This window comes from Equus quagga, chromosome 20, assembly GCF_021613505.1.
Source record: "Equus quagga isolate Etosha38 chromosome 20, UCLA_HA_Equagga_1.0, whole genome shotgun sequence".
Lineage (NCBI taxonomy): Eukaryota > Metazoa > Chordata > Mammalia > Perissodactyla > Equidae > Equus > Equus quagga.
In genome coordinates, this window is record NC_060286.1 from 40,148,255 (window position 1) to 40,166,088 (window position 17,834).

The 17,834-nt window shown below is 58.9% G+C and overlaps 1 protein-coding gene across 1 annotated transcript in view; it reads right to left on the reverse strand.

Annotated features, from left to right (window-relative positions):
• Positions 1–17,834, reverse strand: part of CCDC85C (coiled-coil domain containing 85C) — a 94,079-nt gene that overhangs the window by 62,164 nt on the left and 14,081 nt on the right. The window contains exon 4 of the mRNA XM_046647181.1: positions 17,097–17,832. Coding sequence (XP_046503137.1) covers positions 17,097–17,832 — 736 coding nt within the window. The remainder of the gene's footprint in view (positions 1–17,096; positions 17,833–17,834) is intronic.

The window sequence follows — 17,834 nt, forward strand, 5'->3', positions numbered from 1 at the left end:
ACATCGAACCTGGGGCACGCTGCTAAAACAAATCCTGCATGAGTTTGGAGCCAAGAAATTCCAGACGAGCATTCCACTGGTGCTCGACTTTCACGGAACTGCCCCCCGCCCAAGGAGAAGACAAGAATCATGCTCGAAACTAGAATGTTCCTCCTGATTGTCTCTTTAACACGCCCATTTCAACAGCCAGTCCTCCCATGAGAAGTGAGAAAACCCGCCAATTACTGATGATAATATCACCACGGGCTGCATCCCAGTGGTACCAGAGGCAGTCTGGGTGCTGGGGTGCAAGGTGATTATTTTCTAAATTTTCTATAAAAAGCAGATAGTTGTTTTAGAAGAAGAAAGTTATTGATGGGGTAATCCTGCTTTTGCAGGGAGAGGCAGGACAGGGTCATGGTTAGGGATGTGGGCCCAGGGCCGGAGTGCTGCAGGTCCATCCCAGCCCTGCCCTTCCTACACTGGACCTTGGGCTGTCCAACTGCTCTGTGCCTCAGTTTCCTCTTCTCCTCAAATGGGGAAAACATAAATGCCTTCGCTTTGTGAGGGTTAAACAAGTGAACTGGTAGAGAGCACTGAGAACCTGCTAGCTATTATTGCTACTGCTGCTCTTCTTGTTACTAAGCACCTGTCTTGTGCCACCCTCAACAGCCTGTAACTTGAAACGGATGCAGTCACTCCATCTAACAGAGGCAGGAAGGTGAGGCACGTGGGTCTGCGTGTTTTGTCTGTGATCGCACCGGTGGACCCACAACCAGAGCTCAGGTGCAGGACCCTCCTGGACCCTCCCAGGTGGCACGGACCCTCAGGGTGCCAGCCAGGTACCCAAATCACCACCTCACCTGGGACCCACCCGGGAAGTGGGCTTTGCCCCGCACAGCTGAGAGGCAGGCAAGACGCCAGAACTGGAGTCCCCCCCCTGGACCTCAGGCCCGAGGCAGGAAAGTGGCCCTGCTCAGGGCACAGGGGCCACGCCTGCTGCCCGATGGCCTCCTTCCACCTCTCTGTATAGCTGTCCCGCTCTGGGCAGGACTTTCTTTCCAGGTCGCCCCTGCCTGCTTTGAGTGGCGCCCAGACCAAGCAGTAATGACAATCCAACATGACTCTAAGGCCCAGAGGGGGCAGGGCTGGGGGAGCTCAGAGGTCCCTTACAGATGGGCCTGAGGAGGACAGCCCTGGCCAAAGTCTCACGGTGGCTCCAGGACAGGCCCCTGACCCTCCTCCAGCACTCCTACAGAAAACAACCCCACACACATACACAGAAGCCAACTCAGAGACACCAAACCCCATCTGCCCCCCAAGCAGGGTGCAGCCTCGGGGGGCAGGGACATGGGGTCAGCAGGCACCACCTGGACAGGGCCCACCTGCCACTAACACCTCTCACAGCCAGTGGCACTCCCCTGGAGATGGCACAGCACAGTCGAGAAGGCCTGGGTGCTGGACCACCGAAATCTCCACTCTCCACCCAGTACACAGGGGGAAACTGAGGCAGAGGGATGGGGGGGGATTGTGAAAGCCCACAGGCCAGGGGGCTCCTTTCTTCATCTGTGCCAGAGGGCCGATACCAATCCCCCCCAAATTGGGCCCCAGCAGCCCCAGGAGTCCTCCTCCTGAAGCCTCTTAGTGACAAACGCACGCAATTTCAGGAAGCAAGCTCCTTAATGAGGAATCATTTCCATATGCCAACTCATCATTCTCACTCACGAGCATCTTCTTGTCTGAGACACGGAGAGGAACAGTGATGAGGCAGCGAGGCATCCCCAGCCCCCCGACCCCACTGGCAGCCCCTTCCACTGCCCCTGCTGCTGCCCGTTCAGATCCCCCAACCAAAGCATACCAGGCGGCCTCGGGGCTGGCGCACCACAGCCAAGCCCCACAGCCACAGGCACACCTTCAGAGCTCGCGAGGGGCCCCGGCCTTTCTGACCCAGGGGCCTGCTTGCTGCTGTGGGCAGGGGTGGGAGGGATGGTCCCAACAGCACAGGAGTGTGCAGAGCAGTGGCAAAGATCCTGGCTGAGCCCACCAGCCCCACCCAGTCCACCCTGCCTTCCCCCGACCTGGGCAGCCTCCCCACTGGGACCTTCGCCTTCCTGCAGATACCCCCCACCTGGGCCCACTGGAGGCTCCAGCCACCCAGGGTATTAAAAGGATAAAACCTAAGGACAGGAGTAAGGGCACCAGGGCATGTCATCCGACGCGGCCACCTGATTCAGGAGAGGCCATCACCGGCGCCAAGTGCCCAGCGCCCAGGGTTCAGAGCAGGACTCCCTCAGCCCCGACACCCCCACTGCCATCGGTCACTCTCCCTTCCAAGCTCTCTTCCCCCCTCATCCTCTGTGAATCCTGATAAAAACAGCGTCAGTGCCTGATGTTAACGATCAGAACTAAGTCTCATGCAAGGCCACTGAGGGAGGCTGTGATTGTTCGTCTCTATTTATTAGGAAAAAACAACCAAGAACGGCGGATGCAGATTTATTCCAACTCCTGACGAGGCGGCCCTCAGAGATCCCTAATCCAAGGATCTGCCTCAAAGGTGACAAAGCCAAGCTGGGGACAGGATGGGGGAGGGGGGAGGGGAGGGGAGGAGGAGCAGGGAGGGCAGGGGAGGGGGAGAGGAGAGGGCCCAGCCCCTCTGAGTACCTCAACAAGATCACACTGCCACTCACCACTCCCCTGCCTGGGGGTCTCCCTGGCCACAGTAGACCAGCTCGGGCGTGGTGTGGTGGAGAAACCAGGCCCAGAGGTCTGGGCGTCCAGATGTCCCACGCTTGGCGGCAGGAGGTCGTGGCAGAGCAGGTGCACCTGCAGCAGAACTGCCTGTGCTGTGTGCAGCCTGAGGCTCTCCATGCCGGTCCCCACTTCTCTGTCTTGGCAGTGGGCTGACCCCGCCTCCCCCGCAGGCTCGTTCCCAGGTGCAGAAGTAGGACATGGCAGCAGACGGCCACTCTGGCCTGGAGTCCCACACCACAGGAGGTCTTGGAAATGTCTGCTACAAGAGTAAGCAAAGCCGCGTCACCCTGCCCGCCAGCCTCTGCTGCCCCATCTGCGTGGAGAACGTGGCGAGTCCAGTCCAGTGTCCCTCGGCGTCCCTGCTCGCCCTGCCCACCCCTCGCCCAGGGCCCCCCTGCACACACTGAGGCCCACAGTCCTCCTAGGCCGCTTTCTCCAATTGGGACCATCCTTCCAGCTTCTTCCACCTGCCAATCAGCAAACCACTGAGGGGCAAACAGGGACGATGCTTGGGTGACAGGGCATCTCAGCTGGACACAGGTCTCACCCGTCCCCCCAAAACCAGCCTGCCCCACTGGCGTCCAGGATGCCGAAAACAGCAGCTGGCGTGCAAGTAAATTAGCACCTTTCAGAGTCAAACGTCACTGGCCGGGCGCTGGCCCATTAGTCCAGCACATGAACCACCTTCTTCTCGCCCCCGGGCCTCCCGCAGAGGCTCTCAAGCCTGTCATTTTCATTAAGGCACCAATGCATGTATATTTAGCCAGAGAAAAGGGAGCCCACAGACCTATTCGAAAGTCACCAGAGGCCTGGTCTGTAGGAGGAGGGAGGAAGGACCAAAGTTGCAATTCAAAAGAAGAAAATTAGAAGCTTCCCCATTTTCATTCTGCTCCTGCTGGCAATGGCTGCTACACTGGCAGCATGGGGAGCTGGCACGTGAGGCCTATGGGGGGCGAGCTGGGAAAGTGAAGCCTGGGGGGAGGGTGGCCAGTGATCACTCCTGGCTGCTGCCTTCTGATTCCAGGTCAGATCCTTCCCCACCTGGAGGAGCCCCTGGAAGGTGAGGGCCTGAGGGTGGAAACTGGGTCACTGTGCATAGAAATGTCCAAAAAAATACCCCAAAGAGCACTAGTTTGGCTGGATGGGAGGAGGGTCCTGGCTGGGAGCTGATACCCAGGGAGGACCCAGGCATCTAGAACTTTCCCAAGTTCCTCCGGGGTCTCTGAGCCCCTGGTCCAAATGCCTCATCTCACAGATGGGTAAACTGAGGCCAAGGGAAAACAGGATGAGATCAAGGCAGAAAGGAAAGAACACGGAGAGAGACATCCAGGAAGCAAAGATTTGCATGAAAACATCCACCCAACCCTAAAACCCTCATATAAATACAAACAACTTCAGGAAAGATGCACAAGGGGCGTGGCCTCTGAGCAAGCAGGGCGCGGCGGGGGTGAGCCAGAGCATGCCGCTCAAACCCACCGGACAGCAGGCACAAACGGAGACCACTGGGTGTCCAGGACGCCTTGCCAGCCAAAGAAGGAAGACCTGGAGAGCTCACGGGGTGCCCCCGCGTCCTGCATGGAGCTTCCTGGCTGGGAGCACGCATTAAGTCCATTTATGTTTATTTGTTGAAGGCTTCGGGGAGGAACCTCACTAATCCTCCTACCGCTCGTCGTCTTCCCTGGGCCACAGACCACTCTCAACCTCTCATAAAAGCTGTGGGTGGTGTCCATGGAAAGATCATGAGTGGCTGTCATTTCAGGGCCCAGGGTTTCCTGAAGCCTGTCACAGCCCCGGTTAAGGAGTCCACTGAGTATGTGCCCGCTGACAGGTCAGCGCGGGGAGGAGAGCACAGCTAGCCTTGAAGGCAGCAGAGATGCCAAGGGGCCGGAGGAGGCCCTGAGCTGGCCCAGGCATCTCCTTTCTTGCACGGCCCCCAAAATAAAGCCCCAGGCCAGGAGGTCTCCGTGACCCTGCCCATGACACGATTTTTCATATGGTAGGAGGGCAGACCTGGTGGGGCAGCTGCTCCCCCATGCCTCCCTCCTGCTCAGAGTTTGAGTTGCATCAAAAACAAGGGGTCTTTTCATCCCGCATTCCCCACAGCATTTCAGCCCCACACTTGGGAGCGGATCACGTTGCCTATAACCTGGTCGGCGCTCACAGAACGAGGTCTTAACTCATGGAAAGGGATTAAGGACTCTGCAGGGGGAGAGGCAAAATGAAAGCAGCAGCAGGCTCAGGACCACCCTCCAGGGTGGGGACCTTGTGGCAGGACGGCAGGGAGCACCCCCAGGGCCTCCCGACCACACTCCCAGATGGCTCCATCCCACCCTGTCAGCAGGACGGAGTCCGGGATGGGCAAAAGCTGCAGAGACAGGCTCATAAGAAACCCCGGCCTGGGGCCAGGAAATGCCCCCCCGGAGGGAGGGCAGCAGAAGGAACATGGGGGCCTGGCAGGGTGCAGGGGGTTTTGGGGACCTCCAGGGCATTGACTCAGGGTCCCCCCATCAACATGGCTCTCACCATGGGCTCCCACCACCATCAGCGCCATCGTTGCATTTCCAGAGCAAGGGGGTTCAGAAAGGGCTTACCTCTGACCCTCCAGTCCCCAAGGTCAGGGAAGCCCGAACATCAGCCCCTCTTTCCGGGGAGCCAGCACCTCATCCAGGCCCTCACAGGGGGCAAGGATGGGAGTTTCTCCATGCCATCCAGCTGTGACCTCCCTGAGGTCACCCTGACTGCCCCCCCAACAGACACACACAGCAGCAAGCTCAGCAGCAAGGACACAAAGAGGCACAGGAACAGCAGGGCCAGAGCCCCAGGTGTGGCATGTAATGGCCTCATCAGCCAGGGATCGGCTGGAGCAATGGTCTGCAGCTGGACCCAGGCAGCTCGTTTAACCCCAAGAGATGAGACTGCCCAGCGCAGAGGGCAGGAGGGGAGCCATGCTCAAAACTGGTAACGGCACAGCCAGGCGGATCTGCAGCCTCTCCAGGATGCTCCCGTCACAGAGCGGGGTGGAGGAGGGAATGCCGGCTGGCCTGGCCTGTGTCCATTCCTCGGCAACCTGGCCCCACCCTACCCCACTGTTTTAAAAGTCATTTTCTTTGTTTTCTGATCTTGCAGGCCTCTTAGCCTCATGTTGAGGATAAGGAGCTGGGGGATGGGAGCTGGGGACTGCAGGGAAGACCTCTGGAGCCCCCCAGAGCCGTGTGGCCTTTCCCAGCTTGGGTTCCTGCCCGTACATGTGAGCCCACACACAAAGCCAGCAGCAGAAGTAGCATCCATGGCTGCAGGGCAACCACCAAGAGCCTGGCTAGAGGCTCCTCCAGATGCCAAGTGGACCAGGGCTACTAGTCACACATCATGTGACAGTCCATCTCCAGGGGTTGGCCTAAGCCTGAAAGGAAGGGTGGGGTTTCAACAGGTGGCAGAGGTAGGAAAGGGTGATGCTGCAGGCAGCAGCGCCCATGGCCTGCTGTGTGCCTGGGGCAAGCAGGTCCAGCTCCAGCTCAAGTCTGAGGAGGCTGGCAGTGAGGTCGAGCTAGGTATCAGAGCTTCCTCTGCAGACAAGGGGCAGTCGCACAGCCCAATGAGGAGCTGTCTGGATCAGCGCTGCCCAACAGAACTCTCTGGAATGATGGAAGTGTTCCTTTTCTGCATTGTCAACAAGGTGCGAAGCCCTTGCAAGGGAGCTGGTTCAACTCAGAAGCTGAACTTTTCATGTTACTTCATCTTAATTAAACGGAATGAAAGCAGCCACTTGTGGCTAGCGGACGGCTAGCGGACAGCTCCCGGCCAGAGCCCGGAAACTTGAAGGGTGATAGCCACCAGTGAGGTGGAAGGCAAGGGAGCAGAGGAGAGAGGAAGGGGCCCAAACCCAGAGGGCACAGACTCAACAGGATGGTCACCAGCAGGACACTGGAAGCCCGGGTCTCAAGGTCAGGAGCAAGAGGGAGAGAGAGGTGTGGGCTCAGCACAGGGCAGGAGGGGCTGGAGAGGGAACCAGAAGCTGCTAGGAGCAAGGCTCTGTTCTAAAAGCCAAGCCAAGGGTGGGCATCAAACACTGAGAGGTCAGGACAAGGAGAGGCCGGGGCACCAAGCTGGAGCAGCCTTTCCGGGGGTTGGGACTGCCCGTGGGGCCAAGAAGCAAGGGGTGGGAAGGGGGAGGCTGGCCCCCAATGCTGGTGGGGAGCAATCCAGTGGTGAAGGGAGGGAGCCCGGGGCAAGGTGACCACAGGGAGAGGATTTTGTTTATTGCTGTGGACTAGGAAACAGGAGGCTGCTCGCAGGGGAAGGGGCCAGGAGGGCCCAAAGGAACAAGAGGAAGGAGACAATGGTGGGGGGCCCACAGGAGGGGCTGGGGACCCCCTGGCCAGGCAGGACAGAAGGCGCTGAAAGAGGGAGAGACTCGCTGGTTAATTTTCTGTCCTACAGAAAAGTGGTGTGTGCACATTCCAGAAAATACGGAAAACACAGAAAAAGGAGAAAGGGCAGGGCGGGAGCTTCCCATTGTCCCACTAGCTACAGAGATGTGAGGCGGCCGGGAAATCGAGCCTTCTGAGAGCCCTGGCGGGCAGCATGGCCGGAACCCACGACAAAGGGCCACTCCCGGAGCGGCTCATTAGGGAGAGGAGCCGGTGACAGGCGGCCGCATTCAGAGCCTGCACACAATCGGGCCCTTGTGGGGGCGGGGGCGGGGTGCTCCCGGAGCCTCTGATTCCAAGACAAGAGCGCGCCTCCTTCTTGCCTTACAACCCGGGAGACAACGGAAAGGCAGATTTGGGGAGACAAAGAGATTCTTCCCCTGACAGTGGATGGGCTATTTTTGGAAATGGGTCGACTCTTCTCCATCGCTGCCATCTCGGTGCCACCAGCCCTGCCTCCATCTGTCCCCTTGAATGCAGCCTAAAAAGGCCCCCCACCCCATCTGGGGCAGCCCAGCACCCCACAACGTGGGTGGTGAAGGCAAGTGCCTCCTTGGTGATGCCTGGAGGTCTGTTCTAGCTCCCAGGGCGGGAAGGTGGGAGAGCGAGCCAGGGTGTGTCCAGGGCCGGGGTAGGTGCTCACGAAATGCATGGCTGGCGGAATTCAAACCCAGCTTTCCACCGCTGCCTGGCAGCCCCCGCTGGGCACACCAAAGCCTTCTCCCTGGGCATCCACGCGGCAAAGGTCGGCGAGGGGACAACACAAACGGGCCTGTTTCTCCCTCACCGCTAACGTGAACTGACACTAGCCTCCCGGCCCGGCCCGGCCAGGCTCTGTGATGCCCTAGCATGGAGCAGCGTCCTCGCCTCCAGCTGACCTGCTGACGGGCCATCTCAAGCTTGGGCGGCCCCCGCAGGCCCAGTGGCTTTTCTCCCGGAGTTTCCCACTGTGGCTCTGGCTGCCCAGCAGAAGCCCCAGGGAGCTTCTACAACCACAGAGGCCATGGCTGGGGGCGGGTCCAGACACAGTGTTTTTAAAGTTCCATGGTAACATCTAACGTGCAGGCACAGTGAGGAACCTCTGGTAAAAGCAAGCGTGTATTTTTTAGTAAGTGTTAAAGGGAAACAGGGAAGTGGGGGGTGCGAGGCACCACCCTCGGAGAGAGGGCTGAGTTTTTTAGAACCAGCTGAAGACCATTTGGTGCCAAATGGAGCAAATGGAAAAAGAAAGGCAGGTGGCCAAAGTGACTTGAACACTGTCAGGTTTAAAACAAGAGGGAGGGGGCCGACCCGCTGGCGTAGTGGTTAAGTTCACGTGCTCTGCTTCAGCAGCCCTGGGTTCGCCGGTTCGGACCCTGGGCGCAGAGCTACGCACTGCTCATCAAGCCAGGCTGAGGCGGCATCCCACACAGAAGAACTAGAATGACCTACAACTAGGATATACAAGTATGTACGGGGGCTTTGGGGAGAAAAAAAAAGATGAAGATTGACAACAGATGTTAGCTCAGGGGCAATCCTCCTCACCAAAAAAAGAAAACAAACAAAAATGAGAGGCATTTACTGAGCACCTGCCACGGGCTGGGAAGCTGGACCCGCCCCTAAAGAAGGCTATGGACTCGGGGAGAGACAGGGGGGCAGGCAGAGGAACCTCAGGTCCAGAATGGGCAGTCCTGTCCTGGGCACACCCCGCCCGGGGAACCGGAGCTCAGCACTCTACCAAGCGCCAAACCCTAGGCCTGTAAGAGGCGATCAGATGGCAGAGGCAAGTAATCCCACTGGGCTCTCGGTGCGGCCCTTCATGAGGACAGGCTGGTCAGGCGGGGTTCTCGGCCTCAGCCGGCACTGGGCAGAGTGGTACCTGTGTGTCACAGGCAGCCACCCCCCCTCCGCCACCCCAGATGCTCAATCCTGAGACCTGCCCCAAGCTGAGGACCAACCACCAGGAAAGAGACAAAACCTGGGACGCAGGGTGTGGGGGGGGAGAATCCTCAGGAAAATAAAACAGAGCCGGCTGGCAGGACCACAAATGTGACCAATGAGAGGCAGGATGGGCACGGCAGGTGGCACTTTTGTTGTGGCCCTGTCCCTCGTACAAACTCTGGGTGGAGGGGCCAAAGAATGCTAGCGTCTCTGGGATCCTCGGCACAGCCCATCCAAGCCACCCATTTTACAGATGGGAAGGTGAGGGCCCAGAGAGAGGAAGGGACTTGCACACAGTCCGGTCACAAGTGGGCTGAGGTCGCTGGTTCTGTGTTGTCCAATCCATAGAACAGCACTGGGTGGCACACTGTGCCCCAAAACCCCGAGATGTGGGGAACATGTCAGCTGACAGGGCCACTCTCAAGTCCAGCTGATGATCCGGCCATGTATTTATCAAGTAGGGAACAGAGAGAAAGGGAGGGGATGTTGCTATGTAAAGGATCTAGTTTCTGAGTGGACTCCTAACGGATGACTCTGGATCCCTTTGGAAAAGGTCATCAGAAAAGGCCACAGCTGGAACTGCCCCCAGCCTGAGGAAAAGCCCAACCCAGGGACATCAGGGGGAGACACAGGTGCAGTGGGAGGAGCTTCACAGGCCCCACCTGCTCCGGCCCAGCCCACTACCCAACCCCTCGTCCTGCATCCCCCAACCCACCCACCACCCCCACTAAGCCAGATGTGCCTGTGCCCCAGCTGTTCCTTCTGCCTCGCCCGGCCTCTCCTCCCCTGTTCTCCTCTGCTGGTACAAACCTCCGCCACCCTCAAGGTCCATCTCAGCTCCCAATTGCAGCCACCCCCTCGCGGAGCTCCCAGCACAATGAAGAGGTTGATGGCCAGACCAGGTCACTTCTGAGAGTGAAAGGGGCGTGATGAACAGTCACCCCAGGAGGAGACGGCCACCCGGGCACGTGCAGGTGGGCGGCCAGGTGGGCGAAGGCTCCAGGGTCATGTGGACGGGAGCTCCTGGCCCCGTCCCCACCCCCACATGACCTGGTGGACTTGCCTCCCAGCCCTGAGCCTTTTCCTCAGCAGAAGTGGAGATCCCAGTTGGGCCCAGCAATCACAGTGGGAGTCACATGGAAACACATAGCTCTCAGCAAGGTGCAGGCACAGTTGGTCCCACCCAAAAGACATTTGTGGAACCCATCCCTCTGTACTGGGAGTCAAGCTCGAGGCACAAGCTGAGAGGGCTCAGGGAGCGGTCAGGGAGGGCTCCAGCACCCACGTGGCCAAGCCCAGGGCGGGTCCCCTTCCCCTCCTAGTCTCCCATGAGTGCCCTTAGGGCTCCAAGCAGTTTGTTCAGGGATTTCCGGCTTTCCCAGGCACGGCATTTCCTCCCTTCTAAGATACCATCAGCCACAGATGCCCGCATACTTAACGACAGCTCTTCCACAGCAAGGGAGGGGAAGACCCTCCATCAAGAACACACTGATCTAAGATACACCCCACACTGCAACAGAGAAGGGAAGATGCCCATCTTCCAATTCAGGAAATAACAATGCCAAATGGCCAGGGCCTCTCTCTGACCAATGAGGAAGCTGGAAGGAGAGGGAGACTCTCATCTATTTCCCAGGGCCATGGGTCTCGTCTTCAGTTAACACCCCACACCTCCCTTTAAACATCACATGCAGGGTGAGCCCAAGAACATTCACTGGCGAAATCAGTGAAACTCCTGATCTTTCTGGCCTGCTCCCCAGAGAGCTGGAGACCGGTGGGACTTGTTCAAGAGCAGGCATCCATCACTGGGGGACCCAACTCCAGACCTGCCGCAGAACCCTCCCCCCGCCTGCCCCTGCTGGCCTGTGGGGGCAGGGCACAGTGACAGAGGAATGTGTGACAGTGACCCTTGCTAGGAGGGGGACCACTCCTGACTTCCCATGAACAGAGGAACATCACGTCCCTTTAGCACATAAGTATGTTCCTCTGTTGCCAAACCTGGGGGATGCCACTGAGGTCCCTCATCATCCGGGTCCAGGGTGATGGCACGGCCTCCTTCCCAGCTCTGAAATCCCAGAGCGGTCCCTGCACCGATCCCAGGCACAGGTACCCAGCACCCAGGCTGCAGGCGTGGGCAGAGCGGCCGTGGCCGTGACTGCTCTGAGAGCGGGTACACAGTGGCGCTGCAGAGAGCGCGTCATCCGCAGGTGCTGCTCCACTTGAGCCCCCAACAGCTCAGGACTGCCTGACCCTGGAGGTCAGAAGTCACAAGGAGGCAGACGGGCTGGGGGCAGGGCCTTGAAGCCGACCTGCTGGGTCTGAGAACCAGGGCCACCGGGGAGGCCCCAAGCTTCACCTGCTGCTGCCCCAGCCCGGCTGACACCAAGACGGACACCAGCCAAATGCTCCTGAATCACCACGCCCCCAGCCAGGCTACATGAATCACTGTGTGCTTAGCACTCAGGACTGGACAGAGTAACCGCTCAGTAAGCACCTGCTGATGTTTCCCTTCCTGCTTGAATAGCAAATACCCCCAACAACCCAGCCCCACCCTTCCGCCTCCCCGACTCGAACAAGCAGATTCCCAGAGCTGTCCAGGGTGACCCATCGCCATGGGTTCAGGAACACCCTTTCCCAGGTGTCCAGGCCAATGCTTGCACACCTCCCCTAATGGGGAGCTCCCCACCTCCAGAGGCAACCCCGTCCGCCTGGCCCACTCTTGTCCATGGGCGCTGAAGCCTGAATTGCTGGAACTTTGGGGCTCCGCCCCCAGGGGCTGCACACAGCACCAACCGCTTGGGCTGACAGCCCTCCCCACCTGGCAGCAGCTCCCCGGCCCAAGGCTTTTCTTCTCCCAACACAATTCCAGGTCTTTCTGTTCATATGAGGAGGCTTTACCAGCTCCCCACATATGTCACGAGAACACCTCGCAGGCCCTGGACTCTCGGAGCCGGGGTCCAGACGCACCTGCAGACCTTACTCTGCTTGGTCCCACTGGAATGCCATCTCCCTTCCTTCAACTAGACAAAGACTCATGGCTCCAAGACAGGGTGGTGCAGGGGCTCCCCTCACAAGCCTGTGTTGGGGTGCCCCATCCCCACCCCCAAGAGGCAAATCTGCAGGGCACCAGGTGACAGTGGAGGGTCACTGAACCCACCCTGTAGGGCCCAACTCTAGGACCAGGGTGTGACTATCCTCAGGACACAGAAGAGGAAACGAGGTGCAGAGGTTCTAAGCTGCCATGCTTACACAGCAGGTAGCGAGGCCAGGATTCACTCAGGTCCCTCTGACCTGGAGCCAGCAGGAGTCACTACCCCCAAGTACAGCCAGCGCTGAGTGCTCCAGCCAGGAGGACGGGGATCAGCATGTCAGGAGACAGCTATGTGGTGCAGTTTACAATCCCAAGGCTGGTCACAGCTTCCCACTTGGCAGAGGAGAAAAGAGAGGCCCACAGAGGTTCAGGAACTAGCCAAGAGTCCCAGGCTTCCAATTCCCTGTGCTGATGACGTCGACAAGCATGGTGAAGAAAGTCCACATGGGGAGAAAACACAGATTATGAGCAAGAGAGGAGTTCCTTGCTAATCGTGCTGCTCCAGGGATGACAGTAAACCAAGTTTGTGTCCTAGAAGCTCAAAGGCCAGGCCACCAGTGATGGGGCTGCTGGGGCCACCACAGCAGAGGGAAGCCAGCCTGGCACAGAGAAGGAAGGGAATGAAACCACAGAGGAAATGAGGGAGGACCCCAGCGCACGGAAGCCTGCACGGCACCTGCCGTCCCCATTCGCCAGACCGCTGGGTCTCCGTGAACCATGTAGCTTCATGCAAGGAAACAGGAGGGCAGCACAGAAGCTCAGGGTCTGGCTTCCTGAGAAGAGGTGCCACACCTTTGCCACACAGGTTCCACCCCCGGTGGCCTCCCCACCCTCCCTGCGTCCACCTACAGGTCACCGGGGCCCCGCCCAGGACCAAGCTTGGGGAGGCCTTTCACAGCTGGTGGGGCCTCCCGTGGGAGTCCCTCTCAGTCCAACATGGCCAGTGTCCTGGCCCACAGGGGCAGCAGGCCCAGACTCTGACAGAGGAGATGCAAAACTGATCCCAGACCCCCCCCCCCAACGAGCACCATGGATGCAAGTCAGCGCACCTCTCCAAGCCTCAGTTTCCCCATCTACAATATGAGACCATTTGGGAGCTCTGAACAGAATGGAGTTGGGGCTGGGAAGCTCTTTGTGCTAAACTGTGAAGTCCTGGGCACACCCTGGCCCTCCCCTGGGTCACCTGCCTGAGAGCTCCTCAGGGCCAGCCCTCCTTTTGTGCATGGCCCTGGGGGCCCAGCACCCCAAGGCCGCTGATGGATGGTCCCGGGTCAGGTTAGGCAGGGAGTGGGGAAAAGGCTTATCTAACCCGCCCCATTGTCTTCACGACCTTTGCTCCCAGCCTGGTTGGGTTTAGGAAAAGCCGCCTTAGCCGGTCCTGGCCAGGAGGCGCTGAGCTGAGAGGCCCCTCATAAAAGACCTATTCAGGGAACGCTCCGTCTTTTTTTAAAGGCCCAGACCACCCTCGCTCCATCCTCCCTGTAAACCAACAAAAATACAAGCAAGAGAACAAACCCATCTTATTTTGAGAAGCTCAAGTTTTTAATCCAAACTTCTGAAAGTAAACAAAACCCCTCCACAGGCTTGCTGGAGACCCGGCTTTCCCGAGGTCAGCTGAAGGGGAGTGGACGGAGGTGCTGGTAGAAGGGACATGGAGGCAGGAGAAAGAAGGTGGGGCACACAGGATGGGGGAGGGGCAGGGGAGAAATCGTTGAAAATGCTTCTATTTGAAAATTGCATCAGTTCAAGCGGGCAAATGTGACTTTCTGGTGTTTGGGGCTCACCTGCCTCAATTTGCCTTGCTGGATTAGAGCAAAGAGCACCCTAGTCCAGACTTCAGTCAGCCCAGTGCAGACCTCTGGCCATTTCTATTTGCATATGCATTCACAGGCTGCCAGGTCCGGCCCCAGCCAGAGACTGCCTTGAATACAGATGGGCCACCTCCCACCACAGCCCTCTGGGGCCTTCCAGGAGGGCACCCAGGAGGGCTGCAGGTACTCCACAGCTCCCAAAAGAGGACTACAGGACCACCATTCCCCGGTTCCTTGGCAGGTGCAGCCAGACAAGGGCTCGGTCACAAACATTCAGGCGAGCTGTCTGTCTAAACAGCAGAGCTATGCAGAGAACACGGAAGTCTGTTTGGCAAGCCCCCAATGGGGTCCCTATCATTTTTCACAAGCAGCCTTGGAAGAAATATGCATGACAAGGATTCTGACAAGTGTTAAGACCCAGTGCGTGCAGCTCCTGGCCTCCCTCGACCTCATGTGGATAAAGGGGGCTCTATGGCTTTGCCACACTTCACAGATGAAGAGCGGAGAGAGGCTCAGAGAAGTTAAGTAACTTGCCAAGGCAAGAGGGGTGGAGATTTGAATGCGAGAGAGCCTGACCCCACCGGGTAATGGGGTTATCAACCATCTGCTCAGTAGTCACCGATAAGCAAGTGACACTTCCCAGGACGGGAGAACGAGGGCAAACCTGGGTCAGGAATCAAGAACAGGGAGTCACCAGTGTCTGCTGATTAACAGTATCAGCCAAAATGACAACAGACCAGAGATGCAAGTCAGCCCATGGCAGGAGCAGTAGGGGACCCAGGCAGACCCACCCAGGCCACTGGAACTGAGACACTTCCAATCTCAACTGCCTTCCCAGGCAGCACTCAGAACCTCTCTCAGCCTCCACCTGCCTGTCTGTAAAATGAGGATAATACTACCTCGCCAGGTTCCTATGAGGATGAGCTGAGGATAAGCAAATCCATAAGGCTCCAGCCCACTATCTGACTCCACCATCTCCAGCATCCGACAGACACTCACTAGCTTTTCATCTCCAGCTCACTGGTCACGCCACTTAAAACTACAGGTGTGAGTACAGAAAAGTAGTTTCTAGGAGAAGGGCCTCTCCTTGTTTCTAGGCATCCTGTTCATATTGTTGGAAGAACATCTCAAGGCCACGCATGTCTTTAAGAGACAAAACTAAATAATAACAACCCCGTCCATAACTGAAATTTGTGACGATGCTGCTGAATCCTTAGTTCACCCCAAAGAAAGCTTTGCCGCCACAAAATCTGCAGCAGTCCTGTTCCAAGTGTGCATGGGACTTGGAGGGGCGTGGATTCTGCAGGAAACCCTACACCTCGACCCCCACCCACCCGATTGGGGTGGAAACCCTCAGGTGGAGGCCAGTCCCCCACTCCTGCGTCACTTGCTGCTGAAATGAAACACTGGGCCAGACAGGGGCCACATCTCCCGGTCCAATACATGACAGAACTTCCTGCAGATACGCTATGACACTCAAGCTCTTCAGTGCCCTGCAGAGAATCACTCTGGCCAAGTGTCACTATGACGCAGCTGAAAACCAGACAGCTTTCCTTTCCCAGGCCCGGGACTGCAGCAAGCCCCTCCTTCGTATCGTACTTGGGGAAGTGGGGGCCCAGAAACCTGACTCTCCCAAAGCCCCCAAGAAGGAGAGGCCAGAGAGGCTGAGACTGGGACTCCTCACTCCCAAGACCCTGAAACCCCAATAAACTAAGCCACTAACTTTGAGCTACTCCCACTGGCCTCAAGGAGCCTGTGGTGGGAGGTGGGGTGGATACAGAGTTACAAAGAGAAACCCGAGTTGTGCTCCTAGATTGCTAATCAGTAACAAAATATCCCTCTCAAGCCAGTCCTGCCCTGAACTCGCAAGCTGGGAGGGTATTAGGAAAACTATGCGGGGCTAGCACCCCACCTCCACCCGCCCAGTGCCCACCCCAGCCCCGACTCCAATGCACCTGCACCGGCCACTTGGCCACCAAACCAAAGAGCCCGCGTCCCTCCCCTGCTCAGGCTGTCACTCTGGGGAGGAACAGTCATTTACGACCTAGATACATTTTCTCAGAACCAGGAAAGCCTTTAAAAGAACCAGAAAGGGCTGTTTAATCTCCACCTTCAGGCAAATAGTTCCGGCAGCAGCAATTGCCACCAGAACTGGGAGCCAAGCCACCAAAAATGTGGAAGAACAGGGAGGCAGGAGAGGAGCGAGGCGGCTGGGAGGAGAAGGAACGGGAGCCCACTGCTCTGCTCCAGACTCACGCTGGGGGCCCCCTGCTCCGCGGCCCACGGTCACAGCACGGAAGACAGTAGCTGGGCTTTCCTGAGGCCAAAGGTCCTCCCACGGACCCCTGGCACTTCCTGTAAGACAACCAACAGTTTACAAATACCTTCAGAGGCTTTATCTCCACCTCAAATGCCAGAGGCTGGAAGCATCATTTTCCACTCTCCAGAAAAGCAAACTGAGGCACGCAGAGCAGAGAAGCCAGGATCCACCCCAAGCACATACCCCCCAGGAAAGTGTCAGAGCCTCGGTTGAGAAAGGTCCCTCTGCCCTGATAAGTGCAGAACTAACAGCAAACCAGGAGGGCTCTTAGCCCCGTCCTCTGGCCCAGCTGCCTCCAGGTCTCAACCCGGTTGCCCCTGCTCCCTCCCAACACTGCAGGCAGCCCAGAGGAAACCCAGCTGGCATCCCAGCCATTGCACACACCGGCTCAGATTTGGGGGCCGCCTGTTGCTCCAGATAAGAGGGAAATTCTGGTGCTCAAAGGACTTTTCATTTCTTTCCGAGAAGAACTTCCCGCTCCCAGACAAGGATCTCAAAGGCTGGGATGAGGTGCGCCCAGCCAGCCCTGCAGTGCCAGACACTCACACTGACCACTCCGCAGAGGAGAAACTTTCTAGGGTCTGGCAGACCGGGCGGGCTGAGGATTAGGAGCTGGGCAGGGACACGCCTCCATCACTAGACCAGAAAAACACCACCCAACGCCCCACTGCGGGTGGGCGCGGCATCTCCCTGCCCGGAGTTCCGATGCCAGCCGGAGAACGGGTCTGCAGCGGCGGCCGCCCCTGGGAGAAAGGGCTGTGGCCCCGAGACCCGCGCGCCCCGGCTCGTGCTGTCCTTACCGTGCAGGCCGTTGGGGATGCTTCGGTGGTGCGGTGGCGCCGACAGGTCGTCCAGGGACCTGCGCGTGGCTACAGCCTTGCCGTCGGGGGCCTTGTGCGGCCCGGGGGGCAGCAGCGGGGGCGGGACGTGGTGGTGGTGATCCGGGCTGCCGCCGCTGCCCGCGCTGGACGTGCTGCTGCCGTCGCCCACGTCGCGGGTCCCCGCGCCCGCCGCGCCGCCCGCCAGCGGCCCGCTCAGGCTGGCCTGGCTGTCGATGGAGCTGCGGGAGCCCGCGCCGCCGCCGCCGCCGCCGCCCGCGCCGCCCGCGCCCCCCGCCAGCGCGGCGCGCTCCTCGTCCAGCAGCAGCACCAGCTCCTTGAGCTCCAGGTTCTCGCGCAGCAGGGCCTCCTGGCGCGCCTCGAGCTCGCGCAGCTTCTGCTGCGAGCGGGCCACCTCGTGCCACACGGCGCCGGCCGCGTGGCGCCCGAAGCGCTGCCACTCGCGCGCGAGCTTGCGCCCCTTCTGCCGGTCGTCGTCGAGGAAGCAGCAGAGCTCGCGTAGCTCCTGGTTGTCGTCCTGCAGCCGCTGGTTCACGTCCTTGAGGCCGCGGATCTCCAGCAGGTGCTGCTGCAGCCGCCGGTTCACGTCGCGCATCAGGCCGCCGTGCTCCAGCATGAGGCCCACCTTCTCGCCCTCGGCGCGCCGCAGCCGCCGCGCCAGCTCCTCCTTGCTCCAGCGCAGCAGCTCCTCGTCCGGCA